Below are 17,202 nucleotides of genomic sequence, written 5' to 3'. Positions count from 1 at the left end.
CGCGGGCGGGGTGGGCTCTGCCCAGGAACAATAATAAAGCCATTTCTGAATCTGCTGTGCCGAGTGACGTTAGCGTTGTGGGCTTTTTTAGTTTTCATTCAGGACTCTCTTTCAAACGGAATTATTGCAGAAGGAAATCACGGGCGTTTAAAAAGGTGTTCTGGATAAGACAGCAAAGCACGTTTGTTTCATTTGGTTGTAAATAAAACAAGGTAGATACAGTAACGTAAACTTTTTTTTTTTTTCTCCTTAGAGAATCGTGAAATTAACAATATTTACAGAGTGCGTTTTAAAACAAAGACAGCTGTTTCAGCAGGTCAGTTGTAGTTTGCCCCATTCCAAATGGCAATATTTGTAGCGACCATATGCCACAATGAGTGCAACATAAACGCAAATAAATCACTCTTTAATGCAGAGAAAAAAATGATAGATGCACATGTGAAAGTCTGCTTTTTTAATCTCTGCATGTGATAGTTCTAATCAACGGAAGGATCAGAAAGAAAGAAATCTGATTACAATGAACCTGAGAATATCGCTGTTCTCTCTCCAATAGATCTTTCAGACCACGCGTTTTGAAAAGACGTAAGGAATTGGCAATAAGGCTTCAAAAATGACGAGCGGATGCATTCTGATGCAATTTGAAGCCTTGTAATGAAGGCAAAAATACCAGAAGAACAGCTGTTCATGGCTCTTCCCAGCAGCAGAGGAACTGTTTCTCTGTTCTCTCACTGTACACAAGGCTCTGCAGAGGCCGATGCCAAAAGTTTGCTGAGGGGTTTTGTAGCAATAGCCTTGAATGAGGAAATAAAACATCTCTTCTGTTTCTGCTCAGTGCAGTTCAGAGAAGCAAAGGGAGACAGAGCGGTAGATCTGCAGAGAAACAGATCTGATGATGCTCACGTCTTTTCTAATATAATATTCTTCTTGAATGTTAACCATATGTTTATGGCCAGAAACTGCTGAGGACTGCCCCAAACCAAAAGGCAAACAAACCACGTTTCTGCTCTGAAGTGTCTTTCTTTAGGCTTCTAACATAGAGTTCTCTCAAGAAGTTGCCTTATTTTTCAGTCTTCAGAGCTAATTCCTGTTAGAGGTATATCATTGCAAATCTCATTGAACTTGCTCATTTAAAGCATCCTCCAGGATCCCTTAAGCATACTTACCCAGGAAACAATAGTTTCTGATTGCATATGACTGAGATTACACGTGAAGACACTGTATTAGTAAATAAGGTCAAAGGACCATTTTGTAGGACTGAAATACCCAAGGAGAGGGAGAGGCCTGATGTGACCCTCTTGGAATAGTTCACCTGCTCTCTGAGAGCAAAATGCCCCATGCTTATCTGCTCTGTTGCTTCAGATTCTTGTTTACTGTAGTGAGTTCAATGGTTGCTGACTCTCAAACCTTGGAGGACTGTTCCCCACCTTCTTTATGGCCTGGGTGGCATGTGACAGCCAACAATGTCACTGTTGCTAGTGTGGGGACAGTGCACAGGCAGTTGGGCATGCTGAAGTCTGTAAAGACGTATGTGACATAGCCTGAGCCTCGCTGATGTGCAGTGTGCTAGGAAATGCTGCAAGCCCTTCTCTGAGCTTGGCAAAGCTGTTTCAACTTTGGCACGGACTTTAAAATGGTAGCATGACTCCTAAACCTACATCATTCTTCCTAGCAATCAAACATACGTGCAGCTGTATACCTGAACTAATTCAAGCAGAGAAGTGGTTTTTTTTTTTCTTTAGTGAAATGTCATCTTTTTCCTTATAAGTGAAATGAGCCAGAGGGAATTGGTTCTGCGTGTGTCGTGCACAACACATTAAGCAATCCACCTGCATGACCTAAACTCACAAAACAGATTATACTTCCACTTTTAAGATGCTGAGAACACTTTTGGGTGAGCTAACAAAAAATAGTAGGAAATTCTTTCAGTGTTAGTGCTAGCTTTTTCATCTGAGGTGGATAAAAGATTCATATTATTTGTGAGTTTGTGATTTCGGCATTTTGCCCTTAATGTCTTCTCTTATGTGTTCTGCTTTTGAAACACTAATAGGATGAGGGAATTTCAGTTTTTTAATGCTATGAAATACAACTGAGAAATTTTTTTTAGAAGTAAATATATTGCATTTATTTTCATGAAACTGTTTCATAGATAGAAATTAAGCATATGATTAAGCACTTATATGAAGCTACACACAAGGTACAATGAGCTAGGAATTCTTCTTTAAATTGAACCCATTTTTAGCAATGTTTCTGTCCTTTATTATAAAGAATCAAAATAGTTTAGACTCAAGCAGAAAATCAGTTACAGTAGCTGCCCCCAGCCTCAAAGGTGGTTCCCGATGGCAATTAAGAGTGAGATGTGGCTTCTTGAGGAATTAGCACAGTAGTGTTTTCCTTTGGTATCCTTCAGCAGTTTTCGGTAGAAAATGCAAAGCAGAAGTATCTGGGAATCATTACAGATTCACAGGAGTTCAGGTTTTTTGTTCAAAAATATGTTTTGGTTTCATATCTTTTTCCTGAACTAATTTTTAATTTATAGAATTTCTGAAATTAACACGTTCATTTTTATTTTATGATGGTGTGTCCTGAATAAGCAAACACAGTCCTCAAACTATGTAACTATAGTTAAATGAAACTGTTGCTAGCAAAGGTAAAAGTATCAATAAACTCAATCACAGTAGGGTCCCTATCCCTATTATTATTATTATTATTTGTTCCTATATGTTCGCTTGCTTCTTCAATAATAAATCTTAATACTCTTAACTTAAAAAGCAGCATTTACAAAACCATATAACCTGTTTAATGAGAAATATATAAATGCTGTCAGCTGAAAAGCAGAGTCCACGTAGGAATAAATTTGCCGCAAGTCCCCAGAGTTCTCTGTAAAGCGTCTGTGTGATTTGACTGAGACTTGGTTTGTGCGGATAAACCTGCCGTAGCCCAAGGGGAACCCATGAACTGCGCCGCGGCGGGCCTGGCACTTTGCGCGGAGGGCGCCGTATAAAGCAGATTCCACAGATTACAGACATTTGCAGTGGTATAATACATCTTGATATGTACATGATGATGGTAATAATATACATTATTTTATTTGTGACATTTTTTATTCTCAGTTTTTTTGTAGCTTTTATGAATTTGCTCAGAAGTTTTAAGGCTGTGCTTGGATATTGCAGCTATAAACAGTCACTAGTTATTTATTTGCAACATGAAGGATTACAGTTGGATGAAAATTGTGGAGCACAGCTGTGTTGTAAATTCATGAATCATGGCAATTAGAGCAGATAAGAAGATTTCTGAAAGTGTGATGTGTAAACAAGTCCTGGAACGGGAACGGGCTTGAAGACCAAGGGTGTCCCACACTTGTTTCTATGCATTCATTTGAGGTATTGGGACATTATCTACCCTTAAGCCTTGACATTCTGAAGGCAGCAGTGCAGGTAGAGTGCTCACCCCGCTGCAAGGTGCATTTGTGACCGAGTGCATCGCAATGCAGGCAAGCTCGCTCCCAGCTGCCTGCTGTGGGGAATGGCATCGATAATTTATGAGAGCGCTGCTTTTTCTAAGAAAAAGGGTACAGAGAGCATGTGTCTCCTCTGAATCAGGCTGTCTTGTCTCAGGTTATTGTGATATATAAAATTAGCCTAGTCATGTGTTTTTAAAATGTTTAAATTGGAGCTCTCCCTTAATGGGAGTCGGTGCTCTTCTGTAGGGTGGTACTGCTGTAGTGCATAGAGACTCCAGCTGAGATCAAAGTCCTGTTTTGCCCAGCATCAGTGTTAGGGAGCTGTACAGGCACATCGTCAGGGGCAATTGCTACCCTGAAACTGATAGCCTAAATCAGCCAGGCAGAAAAGAGAGGTGAGGAAAATAAAGCATCACTTCAGTTTTACCAGTAAGGGAAATAGAGACTTGGGGAAGTTGCAGGGAATTGGCTTAAATGGAAACGGGACAAGGCTCAAGGGAGATCAGCTGCAGAGCTGGGAGTGAAAGTGAGTCGTCCTGTGCTTTGCAGTGTGCCAAAGCTGGATCTAAGTAAGGGGCTGAAGGGGCTTTGCCACCCCTTGCAGGGTGCGCTTTGGGCCTTATGACAGATAAGTGGCTGCACCAACTGTCCTAGAGTATTGTCACCCCAGACCACCTCTGCAGTATCAACATCCGGGTCAGGACTGAAACTCATAAGTGTCTGGTCACAACAATCATTTGCAGGTTCCTGGCAGTGACAATCATTTATGAGCCATCTGTGCCAGATTTGGATCACAGCTGGAAAGTGGATATGAAATGTTATGTCTCCTCTTGCAGTTCCCCCAGTCGGACAGTTTTGACTCTTACGCCTGAAGGTTCTTGGACTTTCCGTAAAGCAGCATCCATTTAGACATGCAAGCAGCAGCTTTTCTGGAAGATGGTACTTTTTATTAGTAACTAGAAATTGCCATTCTAGAGAGCTGGATTCTTTTCACACTTCCTCCTCATTCCTCTTCCCCACACAGTAATGATTTATCTTATTTTCTAATTCATGCTTTTTTGTTCTTTCTCTTTATGAACAGATTTCTTTTTGCCGTTTGTCCCTACATCTTGCCCTCCTTGCCTCTTTTTTTGTTTTCTTCTCTTTTCCACTTTAAGATTGTTAATGAAAATAGAATTCTGTCTTGCCAGCTATATGGTACCTGCAGAAGATACCCTTCTCTGTAAATGTTTGCTATTTAGTTTTTATCGTTTGTAACTTTTGAATAAATCCATCCCGACTTCTCATTCTATTGCAGAAGTAGTTAGTACTGTCTGCAGTTTTTTAAAGCTGAAATGATTTATTTTGCAGATTATCGAGAATGAATTTCAGTATTTGCAGCAGATTATTCAAAGATTATTGCTTAAAGCATGGATGTTAAAATCAGTGTTTATTTTATATCTCACTTATTGCTGAAGCTTTTGTTACTGTAGTGTATGAAAGCCAGTAACAAGGATTAGGAGATGCCCTTCTTGGTGATTGTCTGTGTCATGCAAAGGGGGGATGGTGGGGAATGGAGGAACTTGCAGTTTCTCTTGCAGTTTTGTGATCTCTTTTATGATGACATAGTTTTTATGATGACATAGTTTTTATGATGACATAGTTTTTATGATGACACAGTATAGTTTGCAGTTTCTCTTGCAGTTTTGTGATCTCTTTTATGATGACATATTGGCAGGACGATGCCAGCAAGTTCTGAGGACTCTCATCTGAGAATATAACACCTCTCTGGGCTCTGTTATGGTTTGTATAATGCTAATAGTATGCAGGTATACAGCAAGACACTCTTCAGTCCGAAGAATTTTCGGTTTGGAAGATAGATGCAAAAGAAGGGCACAAAATACAAGTGAAAAGATCAGGGTGATTGTTGGCATACTTCTTTTTGCTTTCATTTTTGTTACAGACATATGATCATCAGCTTCTTTTGACTATCTTGTTCGTAAGAAAATGGTAAGTAAGGGGATAGTGACTTAAATAGATAAGGAAATGTGCTCCCAGACAAGGGTGTGTAGAGTGTGCAAAGGTAACTGTGGGAGAAGGTGGAAAGATTGGAGTAATTATTTTGGAACCCGATGAGTACAAATGATAAAACATGAAACCTTTTATTTTTGGTGACATAGTTGTTTTACACCAGCTTGTTTTATCTAATAGTTGATGGTAATGTAGCTTTTTTTGCTTTATACATGTTCAGCAGCTGTGGATGTATTGCGGGTCATTTACTGAATAATTTTAGCTTATGTCTACATTGTGTAGCTTTGTGACACTTAGGAAGCTCTTTAAATGCTCAGTTTGCTTTGTAACTAAATTATTTACTAGATGTATTTGTATTCTTTTGCATTAATAAGAAGCTAAAAAATATCTTTACTTTCCCTTTCAGTGATTACAGCAGAAGCAGCTTTCATACTTCTGGATTGCTATTAAGTTGAGAGATGATATATTTATCTATTATTTAACCTTAAAGGGAAAAAGTGACCCAATTTAAAACACTTCCTTTGGGAAAATGGAATAGAGTCTTATACAGCAGAGGATAGTAACTGATTCTGCCAGTACAAGAACTTTGCAGATCTTGGATGCTGATTCTGAGCAGTCAGACTGCTAGTACCCTTATAGCTGGAGGTAGGGATGCTGTAGAGTCTAACACTGCCCTCTCTGCCTCACATGTAGCTGTGTGGTTGCTGCCAGGACGCAGTCACAAAGAGGTGCCATAAGAGCCTTTCTATTGACTTATCAGGGGGTTGGATTGATTCCACGATCTTCTCTGACCTCATGTTTTAGCTGAGCAAATAATGGCAAGTGGTCTATAATACATTAATATGAATGTGCAAGCGCACTTTGCGAGTGACATAGTTATCTTGCTCTCTGATAACAAAAGTGCCTGAGTCATTCTTTCATGAAGTTGAGTTTTAGCTTGAGTTCTCAGATGTTTACCAGAATTAAGTCTTGAATTGCAGATTTCACTGGAAACCTCCTGGTTCCTGTTGAGATGCATGTTAACACAAGTCTGTGAATATCATAATTCATAATTGATATAACTCATTTGACACAGGTAATGAAACCACAGCATGAAGTTTTTAATGGTAATTTTAATTGTAATCACAGTTCTAACTACCTGCAGGTGAGAAATTACAAGATGAAGAAATTCCCTGATTAACTTCAAATGATGACTGAATTGGAAATTGTATCTGCAAGTGAAATATAGATACATCAGTATTGATCCATGTTTAGGAAAGGGATCAAAACAGGTCTGTCCTTCAAATTTGGTATCAGTTTGAAAGCAAAATGAATAAAGCTAAAGGCTAGGTATTTCCATTAATGATACCCGTGCCCCAGCAAGAAGCACAAGGAAAATTGGTCTCTGTTTTTTCCAGAGCAGGTTGTTGCTAACCAATACCACTACAGCAGCATTTTCACTTGACCACAGTAACAAAAAAAGAATACGTTGCATCATGTTGCAATTCTCGCTTCTGAAAATTTGAGGAAATTATTTGATGTATTGTAGAAATTAAAGAATAGATAGCTTGTCTGGACAATGACTTAGACTAACTGCTCAGGTCAGGTTGATTGGCAACTGAAAGACACTTACTGTACCTTGGAATGCATCCCACTATTTTTGGCAGATATAAATGCCAAGACTCAAGCCAGGAGTGTGAATTTCCATTAAACCATCTTTTGCAGACCTAGGGATTGCATGAACTCTTATATGCCTACCTAAAACTTTAGGTTAGTTATACGGGTAAATAATGCATCTTTTGGGATGCTGCATCTGTAGAGCAACGTTAAATGACATTAAAGATGTCTCTACACACCAGTGAGTCAGATGTTGATAACTGATTCTTCCAGGTTATTGAATTTTAAATCACTTCACTGGCTGTTGCTGCAGATTTAAAAATTGAAGTACAAGGTTTTAGAGAAAGTTTTTGTGCTTGCCCTGGAATAACACTAGTGCTGTTTGTCCTTAAGGCAGAGCTCGGGTGCTTCTGCATATTGCATATCATTGAATCTATGCAATCATAGAATTGTTTAGGGTGGAAAAGACCTTTAAGATCATCGAGTCCAACCTTAACCTAGCACTGCCAAGTCCACCACTAAACCATGTCCCTAAGCGCCACATCTACATGGATTTTAAATACCTCCGGGGTGGTGACTCAACCACTTCCCTGGGCAGCCTGTTCCAGTGCTTGATAACCCTTTTGGTGAAGAAATTTTTCCAAATATCCAATCTAAACCTGCCGTGGCACAACTTGAGGCCATTTCCTCTCGTCCTATTGCTTGTTACTTGGGAGGAGAGACTTACACCCTCCTTTCTATGCCCAAGACAGCCTCCAACCAGCACATCAACCACAAGTCCTTCTCTGTTCACAAACAACAGGTCGAGCGGGGCGCCTTCCCTAGTTGGCTCCCTCACCAGCTGTGTCAGGAAGTTCTCTTCCACATACTCCATGAACCTCCTGGACTGTTTCCTATCTGCTGTACTCTATTTCCAGCAGGCATCTGGTAAGTTGAAGTCCCCTGCGAGAAAAGGGGATAGCGATTGTGAGACTTCTTCCGACTGCTTATAGAATATTTTGTCTGCCTCTTCATCCTGGTTGGGTGGTCTCCAGCAGACTCCCACCAGCGGGTGCTGGCCGGTGCTGGTGTCAGAGCAGGGCCCACCCTGCAGCCTGGCACTGGGGCGGCACGGGGTTCCCACCACAGCTCACTCTGGGCAGCTGCGTCAGCCCTCGTGGGTGCAGGGCTTAGAGAGGCCATGGCTTTCTGCCGGGTGGATGCCATTGCCCCCTGGTCGAGCTGCCGCGCCCTGGCCGCTAGCTCTCCCTAGGGGCGTCTTCGATAGGTGTGGCGGGGCTTGGCCGCGGTTGCTCCTGGCCTGCCCAGGTCCCGTGGGCTGTGGTGGCGGAGCTGTGGGCTGCTGCCTGCTCTTGGTTCCCCCGAGGTTCCCCCGGTTCGGGAAGCCCTGCTGTGCACCGCACCACAGTGCCCTGCCACAGATCGTGCTGGCACCGGAGCTGCTCACCTCGGTGACTGATGGAGACATGGAGAACCCTGTAGCTTTGCTTGGTGTCGAATTGGTTAAATTCTCTCCTTCTGTATTTGATCTCTGTGGTATGTCCATGCTGCATACTGCAGTGCAGTAGAGAGACACTCGGGCGAGCTGCATATGAGCTAACACAGACACTGAAAGCCGTACAATATCAGAAATGCAGAAGTGATTTACTCCTTTGAGGAGCAATGCAGTTCAGTCTGTGAGGAGCTAGGGACTACCATAGTTAAATTGTTTCCAGTGTGTGTGTGAGCTTGTTTACAGCTATCTGTGTATCTTATCGTAGCACAGTTCACAATGGGGATGTAACTTCTAATTGAAAATTCATTATCTGGCCTAAACTAAACATGTTCATTTTTGGCTGTTAAGAGCACTAGCTACCTATGAGCGACCTAATCTAGGTGCTGGCTTTTCACAATACTAGGATAATTCTTCTTGGATACGCAAGATATATTAATTATGGAATACTATATTAATACCCAGAGAAACTGGGCCATCATATCAGTGCAAAAAGATCATGACATTGCTAGAAGTTTGAAGTCATCCTGGAAGATGCCTTTTAAATGTTAGCTATTTCATACAGTGATACAGTGTAGTATTCTGGCAGTATTGATGCAGCTTGAAAAATTTTTAATTACTTCCTTGGGGCTTGAATATCACTCACAGATTTTAAAGAGCAAAAAAAAACTGGCACAGGAGAAATTTAAATGAAATGAAAGGATCTCCCTCCCCTCCCTCCCTTCCTCTCCCTTCCCTTCCTCTCCCTTCCTCTCCCTTCCTCTCCCTTCCTCTCCCTTCCTCTCCCTTCCTCTCCCTTCCTCTCCCTTCCCCTCCCTTCCCCTCCCTTCCCCTCCCTTCCCCTCCCTTCCCCTCCCTTCCCCTCCCTTCCCCTCCCTTCCCCTCCCTTCCCCTCCCTTCCCCTCCCTTCCCCTCCCTTCCCCTCCCTTCCCCTCCCTTCCCCTCCCTTCCCCTCCCTTCCCCTCCCTTCCCCTCCCTTCCCCTTCCCTCCCCTCCCCTCCCCTCCCCTCCCCTCCCCTCCCCTTCCCTTCCCTTCCCTTCCCTTCCCTTCCCTTCCCTTCCCTTCCCTTCCCTTCCCTTCCCTTCCCTTCCCTTCCCTTCCCTTCCCTTCCCTTCCCTTCCCTTCCCTTCCCTTCCCTTCCCTTCCCTTCCCTTCCCTTCCCTTCCCTTCCCTTCCCTTCCCTTCCCTTCCCTTCCCTTCCCTTCCCTTCCCTTCCCTTCCCTTCCCTTCCCTTCCCTTCCCTTCCCTTCCCTTCCCTTCCCTTCCCTTCCCTTCCCTTCCCTTCCCTTCCCTTCCCTTCCCTTCCCTTCCCTTCCCTTCCCTTCCCTTCCCTTCCCTTCCCTTCCCTTCCCTTCCCTTCCCTTCCCTTCCCTCCCCTCCCCTCCCCTCCCCTCCCCTCCCCTCCCCTCCCCTCCCCTCCCCTCCCCTCCCCTCCCCTCCCCTCCCCTCCCCTCCCCTTCCCCTCCCTTCCCCTCCCTTCCCCTCCCTTCCCCTCCCTTCCCCTCCCTTCCCCTCCCTTCCCTTTTTCCTCCCTTTCCTTTTTCCTCCCTTCTCATTTTGATTCTTAGGCACCTTCTGTTATTTATTCATCTAACGCTATATGCTTGAGGCTTTGCAAGATAGAGGTTGTTCTGGGTAGTACTGCAAGGAAAAAGAAGTTTTCCAATCTTGTGCACCCTGTGTCAGAATGATTTCCAGATTATTCTATTGGAAAAAAATGTGTAATTACATTTGCATAGCCTGGAAAGCGGGATATGCAAGTTCAAGTGCCCTGTGTGTTTCATTCCTTATGGAGGTATTTGTAATACCTCAGATGAGTGCCTGGACTTTCAGTTTGTTCATATGGGCCTGTTCCCCTCATTGCCCCGAATTTTCTTCTGAGACTCTGGAGGTCATCGAGTTTACAAGATTTGGATTTGATAAATTTGCATTCCCTTACAAAGACTTCTGGCAAAAGAATCCAGTGAACTCTAGACTTGGAAAGATTTTAGGGCTTAGAAAATTAATTTTACTTACAATAAATTTTAATTTCTGAAAGCCATCATTTCACTGAAGTGGTACCAAATGATATAAACCATAACAAAAATTGGAGGAAGTAGTAAGGCAACTAGGAGCTCATTGGAAATGACTATCCAGTTGCTGGACTTTAAGTTTATTTATTGTTGCATTCCATTATAATATAAAGATTTTGAAATGAAAGATTTAAGAACACGTGCAGCATAGCTGTATTTTAGCATTAGGCTGGTATAGGCCTTTCAAAGGGTGGAATGTAATACTACACAGGGAGCCTTGAAGAGTCTGTGGCTGGATTTTCAAGAGTGCTCAGGGTCACTCTGATTCTCTGCTCGCGTTATTTCCTAATCGTGAGCCTCTTCTTTGAAAATCTGACGTTTCTGTTGAAAATACTTAATGTGGTGGAGAAAAAAGGGAGGAGAATGACTATTGTGCTGCCTAGTCAAAATGACAAACAGCATATAACACGTTGCAGTTTTTATGCGTTCTTTGGCAAGAACAACTCATTCTCATCTGAAAAAGCTTATTCTGAAGAAAAACGTAAGATACATTAGAGGCACAGAAGTTTTCACTGCATTGCACATTGACTTGTAAATACACCCAACTGACATTGTGAGGAGTCCTCAGAGTAACTCTGTGCATTGGGATGAAAATTCAGCCCAAAGGGTTTTAGTTTACAACCAGCTCTGCAATATTGCATTTACTATGGACTTGGATTAACAATGCCAAACAGGACTGCGTATTGCAATAATAGAAAATAGAAAGATAGTAAATAGAAAGATGGTGTTCGGTATGGTTTTGCTTTTCACTTTGAACTTCATGACTTCTTGTTGCTAATTTCCCATCAAAATGGCTATGATACTGTTTTGTGTAGTTTTTATTTTCACTCCATTAGAATAGGTCTATAACTAGCAATGATTGAGTTGCTATTAATAATTCCCTAAGTTATTTACTTTGTGAGATGAAAGACATTTGTTTTCTTTTTACATCACAAAATGCCTATGTCTGTATTCTAATGATACTCAGGACTTAAGGAACCTTACTCAGCTTGTTTCTGTGGTTCTTTCCCTTTTCATGTGAGTCCTCTGTATCTGGAAATCTGATCTGTAGTGCACTGTCAAATGGCTGATGTTGGTTTTGGGGAGAATAGGGTATGTGCTGCTGGGAGAGTGCCTGGACATAGTACAGATTGAGTTAAATTTGTCAGTAAGTCAATGGCAGTATTTTCTTATAATATTCCAGCTCTTCTTAAATTAAATCTTTTAATAATCATAAACCAGATAAATATTTGAGCAGGATTTCAGGTCTGTGCTCCCATCTAGGAACTGTCATCAAAAGTCTTTCTAAAGTAGATTTCGGATTCAAGCAGAGGTCTTTCTGTCAGCACGTGGGAGCCGGGGAGCGCAGATGTGTTCCCCGGGGAGCAGCATGGTTTGCAAGCACAGATAGCTTCAGCGACGTGGGCGAGCAGCCTCTGATCACCGCCGTGGTCACCGTTGTGAGGCAGTATGCTGCACCTAAAGATAAGAGCATGTGCACTGGTAGCAGTGGAATGCTACCCCAGAATGACAGAACATTTCTGGAGGGTCACGTAGAGGAAGCTGTTGCGGTCTTACGCATTTCCAGTTGTGCCAGACAGCTTTTTTTTGGTTACTCTTGGGCTGACCTCCTCCTCATCCTGTTCCAGTTTTGGCTAGGTCCTGAAAGAGCAAGAAAATGAATCTGACAGAATGAAGCTGCATGACATTCAGTGGATGATCCTGCAGGCTGAAATGGCTCACCTTGTAACCTTGTATGCTACGATAACCACACATCCATGGGTTGTGCATCGACGTATTAGAGATATGAACAGTGTGCAAATAACAGTGATCACATGCTACATGAATTAGACGTTTTGTGCAGTGGGCAATTAGTGTTCCATAAAGAAACCAGAAGATACACAGTCATATGTATTTATGTGAGAGGAGTAGGAAAACATCTGCTGGTATATGAGTGTTGATTAGACCCAAAGGGGAATCTTATTTTCACTCTTTTTTTTTAATGGTCCGATAGCTAAAATGATACTCTCTACCTTACTCAAATGCACTTGGAAATGGCTTCCTACAGTGCCAGAAGTGGTTTAATTACATCTGATATGGTTAAAAGGGGTCTCCAGCTTTGTCTGATACAGCTTCCCCTATCTGCAAGTGCGTGTGCTCATTTATTATTCCTACTGGTGTCTCCTTTGCCTGGCACGCACCTGGTGATTAATGGTGTGGCCATGGCTCGAGATCTCAGTGTGACGGGTGCCTCGGTGGTCTGGACGCAGCGCGGCGTGGTGTGTAGTGCACTGCCCGTCTTGTGTCTCACCCTCACATGCTATGCTTTGTGTGGAGCTCTGGAGAAGACCTTGCAAAGGCAGAGGCGTATTACCCCTGTGGTACAGATGGGGACACTGCACATACAGCAGAAGTGTGGCTTTTTCGGGATAAAAACTTAGTAGCGAGATCAGGGAAGGAATTATATTTGCTTTATCTTCTACTTCCACCCTTTTTGCCTCTAAAACAGATTATCTTTTTTATTTCTTTTGTATTTGTTTGTCTGTTTGTAAGAAATCCAAATTAAGATAATAAGAACTATGCATGTGTAGAAAAGAAAAAATGAATGCAGTAAACTTTCTTCACAGTGTGTTGGGGTTGGAAGGGATCTTCTGCATATACTTGTAAGAAGTGGTCCTAGGATCAATGCAGCTCTTGAAGCCAGAATTCCTATAGCTGTTGTTCATAATGTTTCCCTATGTGGATTCTCATTACTGTAATAGTTACTGAGCTGAGCCTGAAACCTTCCTCTCCACAGAGAGACTGTTTAAGGTCTTTGCCTCTACCCAGCCACAACCTTCATCATGAAATCTGTTTGTCTTAGAAAGATTTACCCCTCTTTAATTTTAGTTGAAATTAATCAACTGAATTAAAAAAAATACAGACATTATGAATACATAAATGTTTCTTCATTAAGAAACCAGGAAAAAACCCCTTGTGACATGGATGCTGAATTGTCATGAAGGAATTTGAAGTTTGAGTGCTCTGGTCAAATTTTATTACAGAACCCCCGTGGAAATGAGAATCCTTCCTGAAACTTCCAGAGATACACTCGTTCACTGCTTTCTGTCTTGTACTCTTACGCAAAATGTAGCATTAACATACGTATTTCATGTGAGACAGAGAACTTAAATGCTTCTCTGACAAAGACTTAGATGTTTTGAATTTAATTTTACTTGCATGTTATGATTTGCTTCCTGTTCTAGAAAATCAGCAACCACTCTGATAATCATGTATTTCTATTCACATTTTACCAACATTTTAACTGAAAATGTTTCATAGGAGAGAACCAGCAGGCTTAGAAGTGTGTCCACTGACAAGGCTGTATGTTGTGCTTGAAAGTGGAATTGCTTTTGCTGTAATTGTTGCTAACAGGCATTCTAGCAGGTGAAGTGGAATAATTAAAATGGCAACTTCAGCCACATATTAAAAAAACATGAAAAGGATGGTGAAAAGCCCTTTCCTGTAATGGTTTGCTACTGATGCCACAGCACCTGAACAGCTCTTTGTTCAATAAAAGCTCTTTACATCTTATTCTTCCAGCCTTTGCTTTACAACAAGTTAAACGCAAGCTTAGGACAGCCTCCTGGCAAATAGATGTGTATGTTTACTGTGCTTTTTGTATCCACAAAAACAGCTGATAAACTTTCCCGTACAAACAGAATTGTCAACGCAATCTTTCTTTAGCAGTTAATCTGATCTACTTCAGCTGTGATCTGTTTAGTTACACAAAACCAAAGATGGTTTATCTCTAGACTTTTTAACTGACACACTGGAGCAAATGAGATTACACTTGTTTTCTTTGTTGAAAAATGGAAAGCACAAAATCCAAGACCTGTAGTATCTTGAATTACCTCAGGACCTGTTTCTGTCATGCTTAAATTTGCTACAAAGAGCATGGCTCTCATCAGTGGTATCTCTCTAAACCTGCACCTGTTTTGAAATTAGAAGTGGAGGTGGTTTTGTACAGACTTGTTTAGCTTATTATTAAAATGTTTGGGATGGGAAATAATTTGCACCTTTTTTGAAAGTGACATTTACAAAAATCTAGTTTATAGTTATTCTTTCTGTTTTGAAGCTGTTTTTGTCAAGTTGTAAACACGTAGGAAGCAGTACTTCTCACAATATAATTGAATATTGAAGATTTGTTAAAGCTCCACCGGTTGAAATTCAATGTAGGACTATCATCTTTCCTTTGAAAAACAAGGGAGTAAAACCACAAAAAGCCCAAACGCAGTGATACCCAATCTTCTGTACGTCTGAATTATGTTTTAAAAAAGAGGGTTTGTCTATTCTATGCAGTTGTCAGTAGATTTTTCCTATGTTATTTCTGCCCGATAAACTTATCTCTGTCTTTCTGTGGGTTCATAATATGCCTGAATCTTAGAGAAAACAGAAGAAAGAGACAAGGGAAACAATTTTTGTCTTAATTAGTAAATTAACTGCAGTGTTCTCAGTATCTATTTAGCATGAAAACAGCCATTAGAATTGCAGATTTTGCTATCCATTTTGTTTCTAGGAACTGACAAATGTACAATTTGCAATCCTATATAATTATAATCTGATTCTAGAGATCTGTAATTTCTAGCAATATCTAGAAATATATCATTTGAGTGTAAATTTTCAGTATACTCTGCAGGGATTAATGGCACAACCTTAATGAGAATTACACTGCTTAATTCCTTGGATATCATGCTGGTATTGTAGCCTTTATCTCTTTTCAGAGGTCAAATTATACTGAAAAGCTGTAGCAGTACATCACTGGCAAAGAATGCTTGTGGTTTTGTGCGATAGCTCTTCTTTCGTTTATAAAACATGGTACCCTGTTTGCTTAGCAATTGTCACATGGTGAAAGAGAAAAATAATGCTTAGAGAAGAACAGTTTAAAAAAAAGTAGATTGGATAAATGGTGAAATCTTTTTGATGGAATGCCATTGGATATTTTGTTACAGTTACAGATGACAGCTGATTGCCAACTTAAAAGAACCCCAACCCTAATGTCGACACACCTTTTAAAATCTAATTCTCTTATGCATGCTTTATTTTAAAGAATAGGTTACTCTTTTTGCACGTAAAATGTTTCTGCAAATCCTTGGAGATTTCAAAACGATCAGAAAAAGCATCTTCTTTTTTCTTTTTTTTTTTTCCTCCTTCGTTATTGTTTGATGGAACTGTTGAACGTTTGACAAGCAGTTTAGAAAACAAAGATAAAAATTAATGATTTGTTATCAGCCTTTTCTTGTGGTGTTTGCTATTTCACATGCTATAAGGTTTTATTTTGCAAATACTTAACCAATTGAGTGGGCTCAGATAGCAGTATTTATGTCCAACAATAACAAGGTTTATTAGTCTGTTCAGGATCAGAACCCTAAAATTAGGTGCTGTGTGTGTATCAGACCCTATTTTCAGTGTCCAAATGAAGTGAAAATGGTGTTCTAGAATCTGAAATGTCTTGCATGGGGGACCAGTGGAGGTTTTCAAAAAGTACCACACAGGCTGTTCATGTGAAGATGTTTTTAAGCCTAGAATGGGAATTTGGAAAAGATAGTTGCAGTTAGAAATTTGAATTAGTTGGGTCATGATAATTAGCTCTTAATTTTGCAGTAATTTGATAACTGTGTCAGCTATAAGCTGTATACTGCAGAGATTTTCAGCTGGAAATCCAAAGCTTTTTAGGGACACCAATTCCCAGTTCTCTGAAACTGCAAGTCTGTGTGGTGACTCCTCTGCCACAGCCTTTCCCACAATCTAATTTCTTGCTGGCTGCACACATTCTTGCATCTCATATGTGTTGTAGAGCAAAATTTTATATCTTGAAAGGGATTGCTGTATCAATTAACTGTCCAATACTGAAAGAATCCAGTATTTGAGTCATACCAGTTAATGGTGATAGTTTTCCAAACTGTATTGAAAAAAAGTAGTTATCCCGATTTTTTTCTCCCATTTTTAAAAAATATGTATCTCTATGTATATATAGTATATGTGTATATATATAGTGTGTATATATATGTATATATAGTTAAATATGAGGAAATAATGTCCAGTTATCTGTTGAGAGGTCAAGCTGGGCAGAGCAGATAATGTATAACTTTTATCAAGTCATCACACTTACTAGTAATTAAATTTTTTTTGGTATTTTTCCATTTATATATCACTACAGCACAGCATTTCATGTAGCTCTTTGTAGCTTCACACAGTATATCATAAAGTGTTGAGAGAACAATCCAGAGTAATTTTTAGACTAAATGATAACTTCATTGGAGGCAGTTTGAGAGAACCAGATGAAGACAATTTGACAATCTTAATTGGTTATAGGTCGCATTGCCAGGGTATTTTGGGTTTCTTATTTGCTGAAATATTAATGGCATATGCTATATCTGGCACAACACTGGGGAAGATCCCAAGGTGTAACCCCCTCTCTATTTTATATGCTCTACCTTCTGTAGCTGCCCATAATTTTCAATTTGTGATGTACACGTGCTTTCTAGTACTGCCCTTGTGAACTAAGTGTGCTGCATTTGCCATGCATTTGCCTTGAGATTCTGACTGAAGA

General features: G+C 40.7%; 1 protein-coding gene across 8 annotated transcripts in view; it reads left to right on the top strand.

The window, feature by feature from the left end:
• Positions 1-17,202, top strand: part of TUB (TUB bipartite transcription factor) — a 154,409-nt gene that overhangs the window by 77,354 nt on the left and 59,853 nt on the right. For 4 of the 8 annotated variants that reach the window (XM_074884388.1, XM_074884386.1, XM_074884387.1 and 1 more), the window contains exon 2: positions 7,869-7,993. The exons of the other annotated variants lie outside the window; for them this stretch is intronic. In XM_074884388.1, coding sequence (XP_074740489.1) covers positions 7,869-7,993 — 125 coding nt within the window. The remainder of the gene's footprint in view (positions 1-7,868; positions 7,994-17,202) is intronic. 8 annotated transcript variants of the gene reach the window in all.

The sequence above is a fragment of the Strix uralensis genome, chromosome 15, assembly GCF_047716275.1.
Source record: "Strix uralensis isolate ZFMK-TIS-50842 chromosome 15, bStrUra1, whole genome shotgun sequence".
In the NCBI taxonomy this organism is placed as follows: Eukaryota; Metazoa; Chordata; class Aves; order Strigiformes; family Strigidae; genus Strix; species Strix uralensis.
Note: the sequence above shows the minus strand (reverse complement) of the source record. Positions and strands in the feature narration are given on the sequence as shown.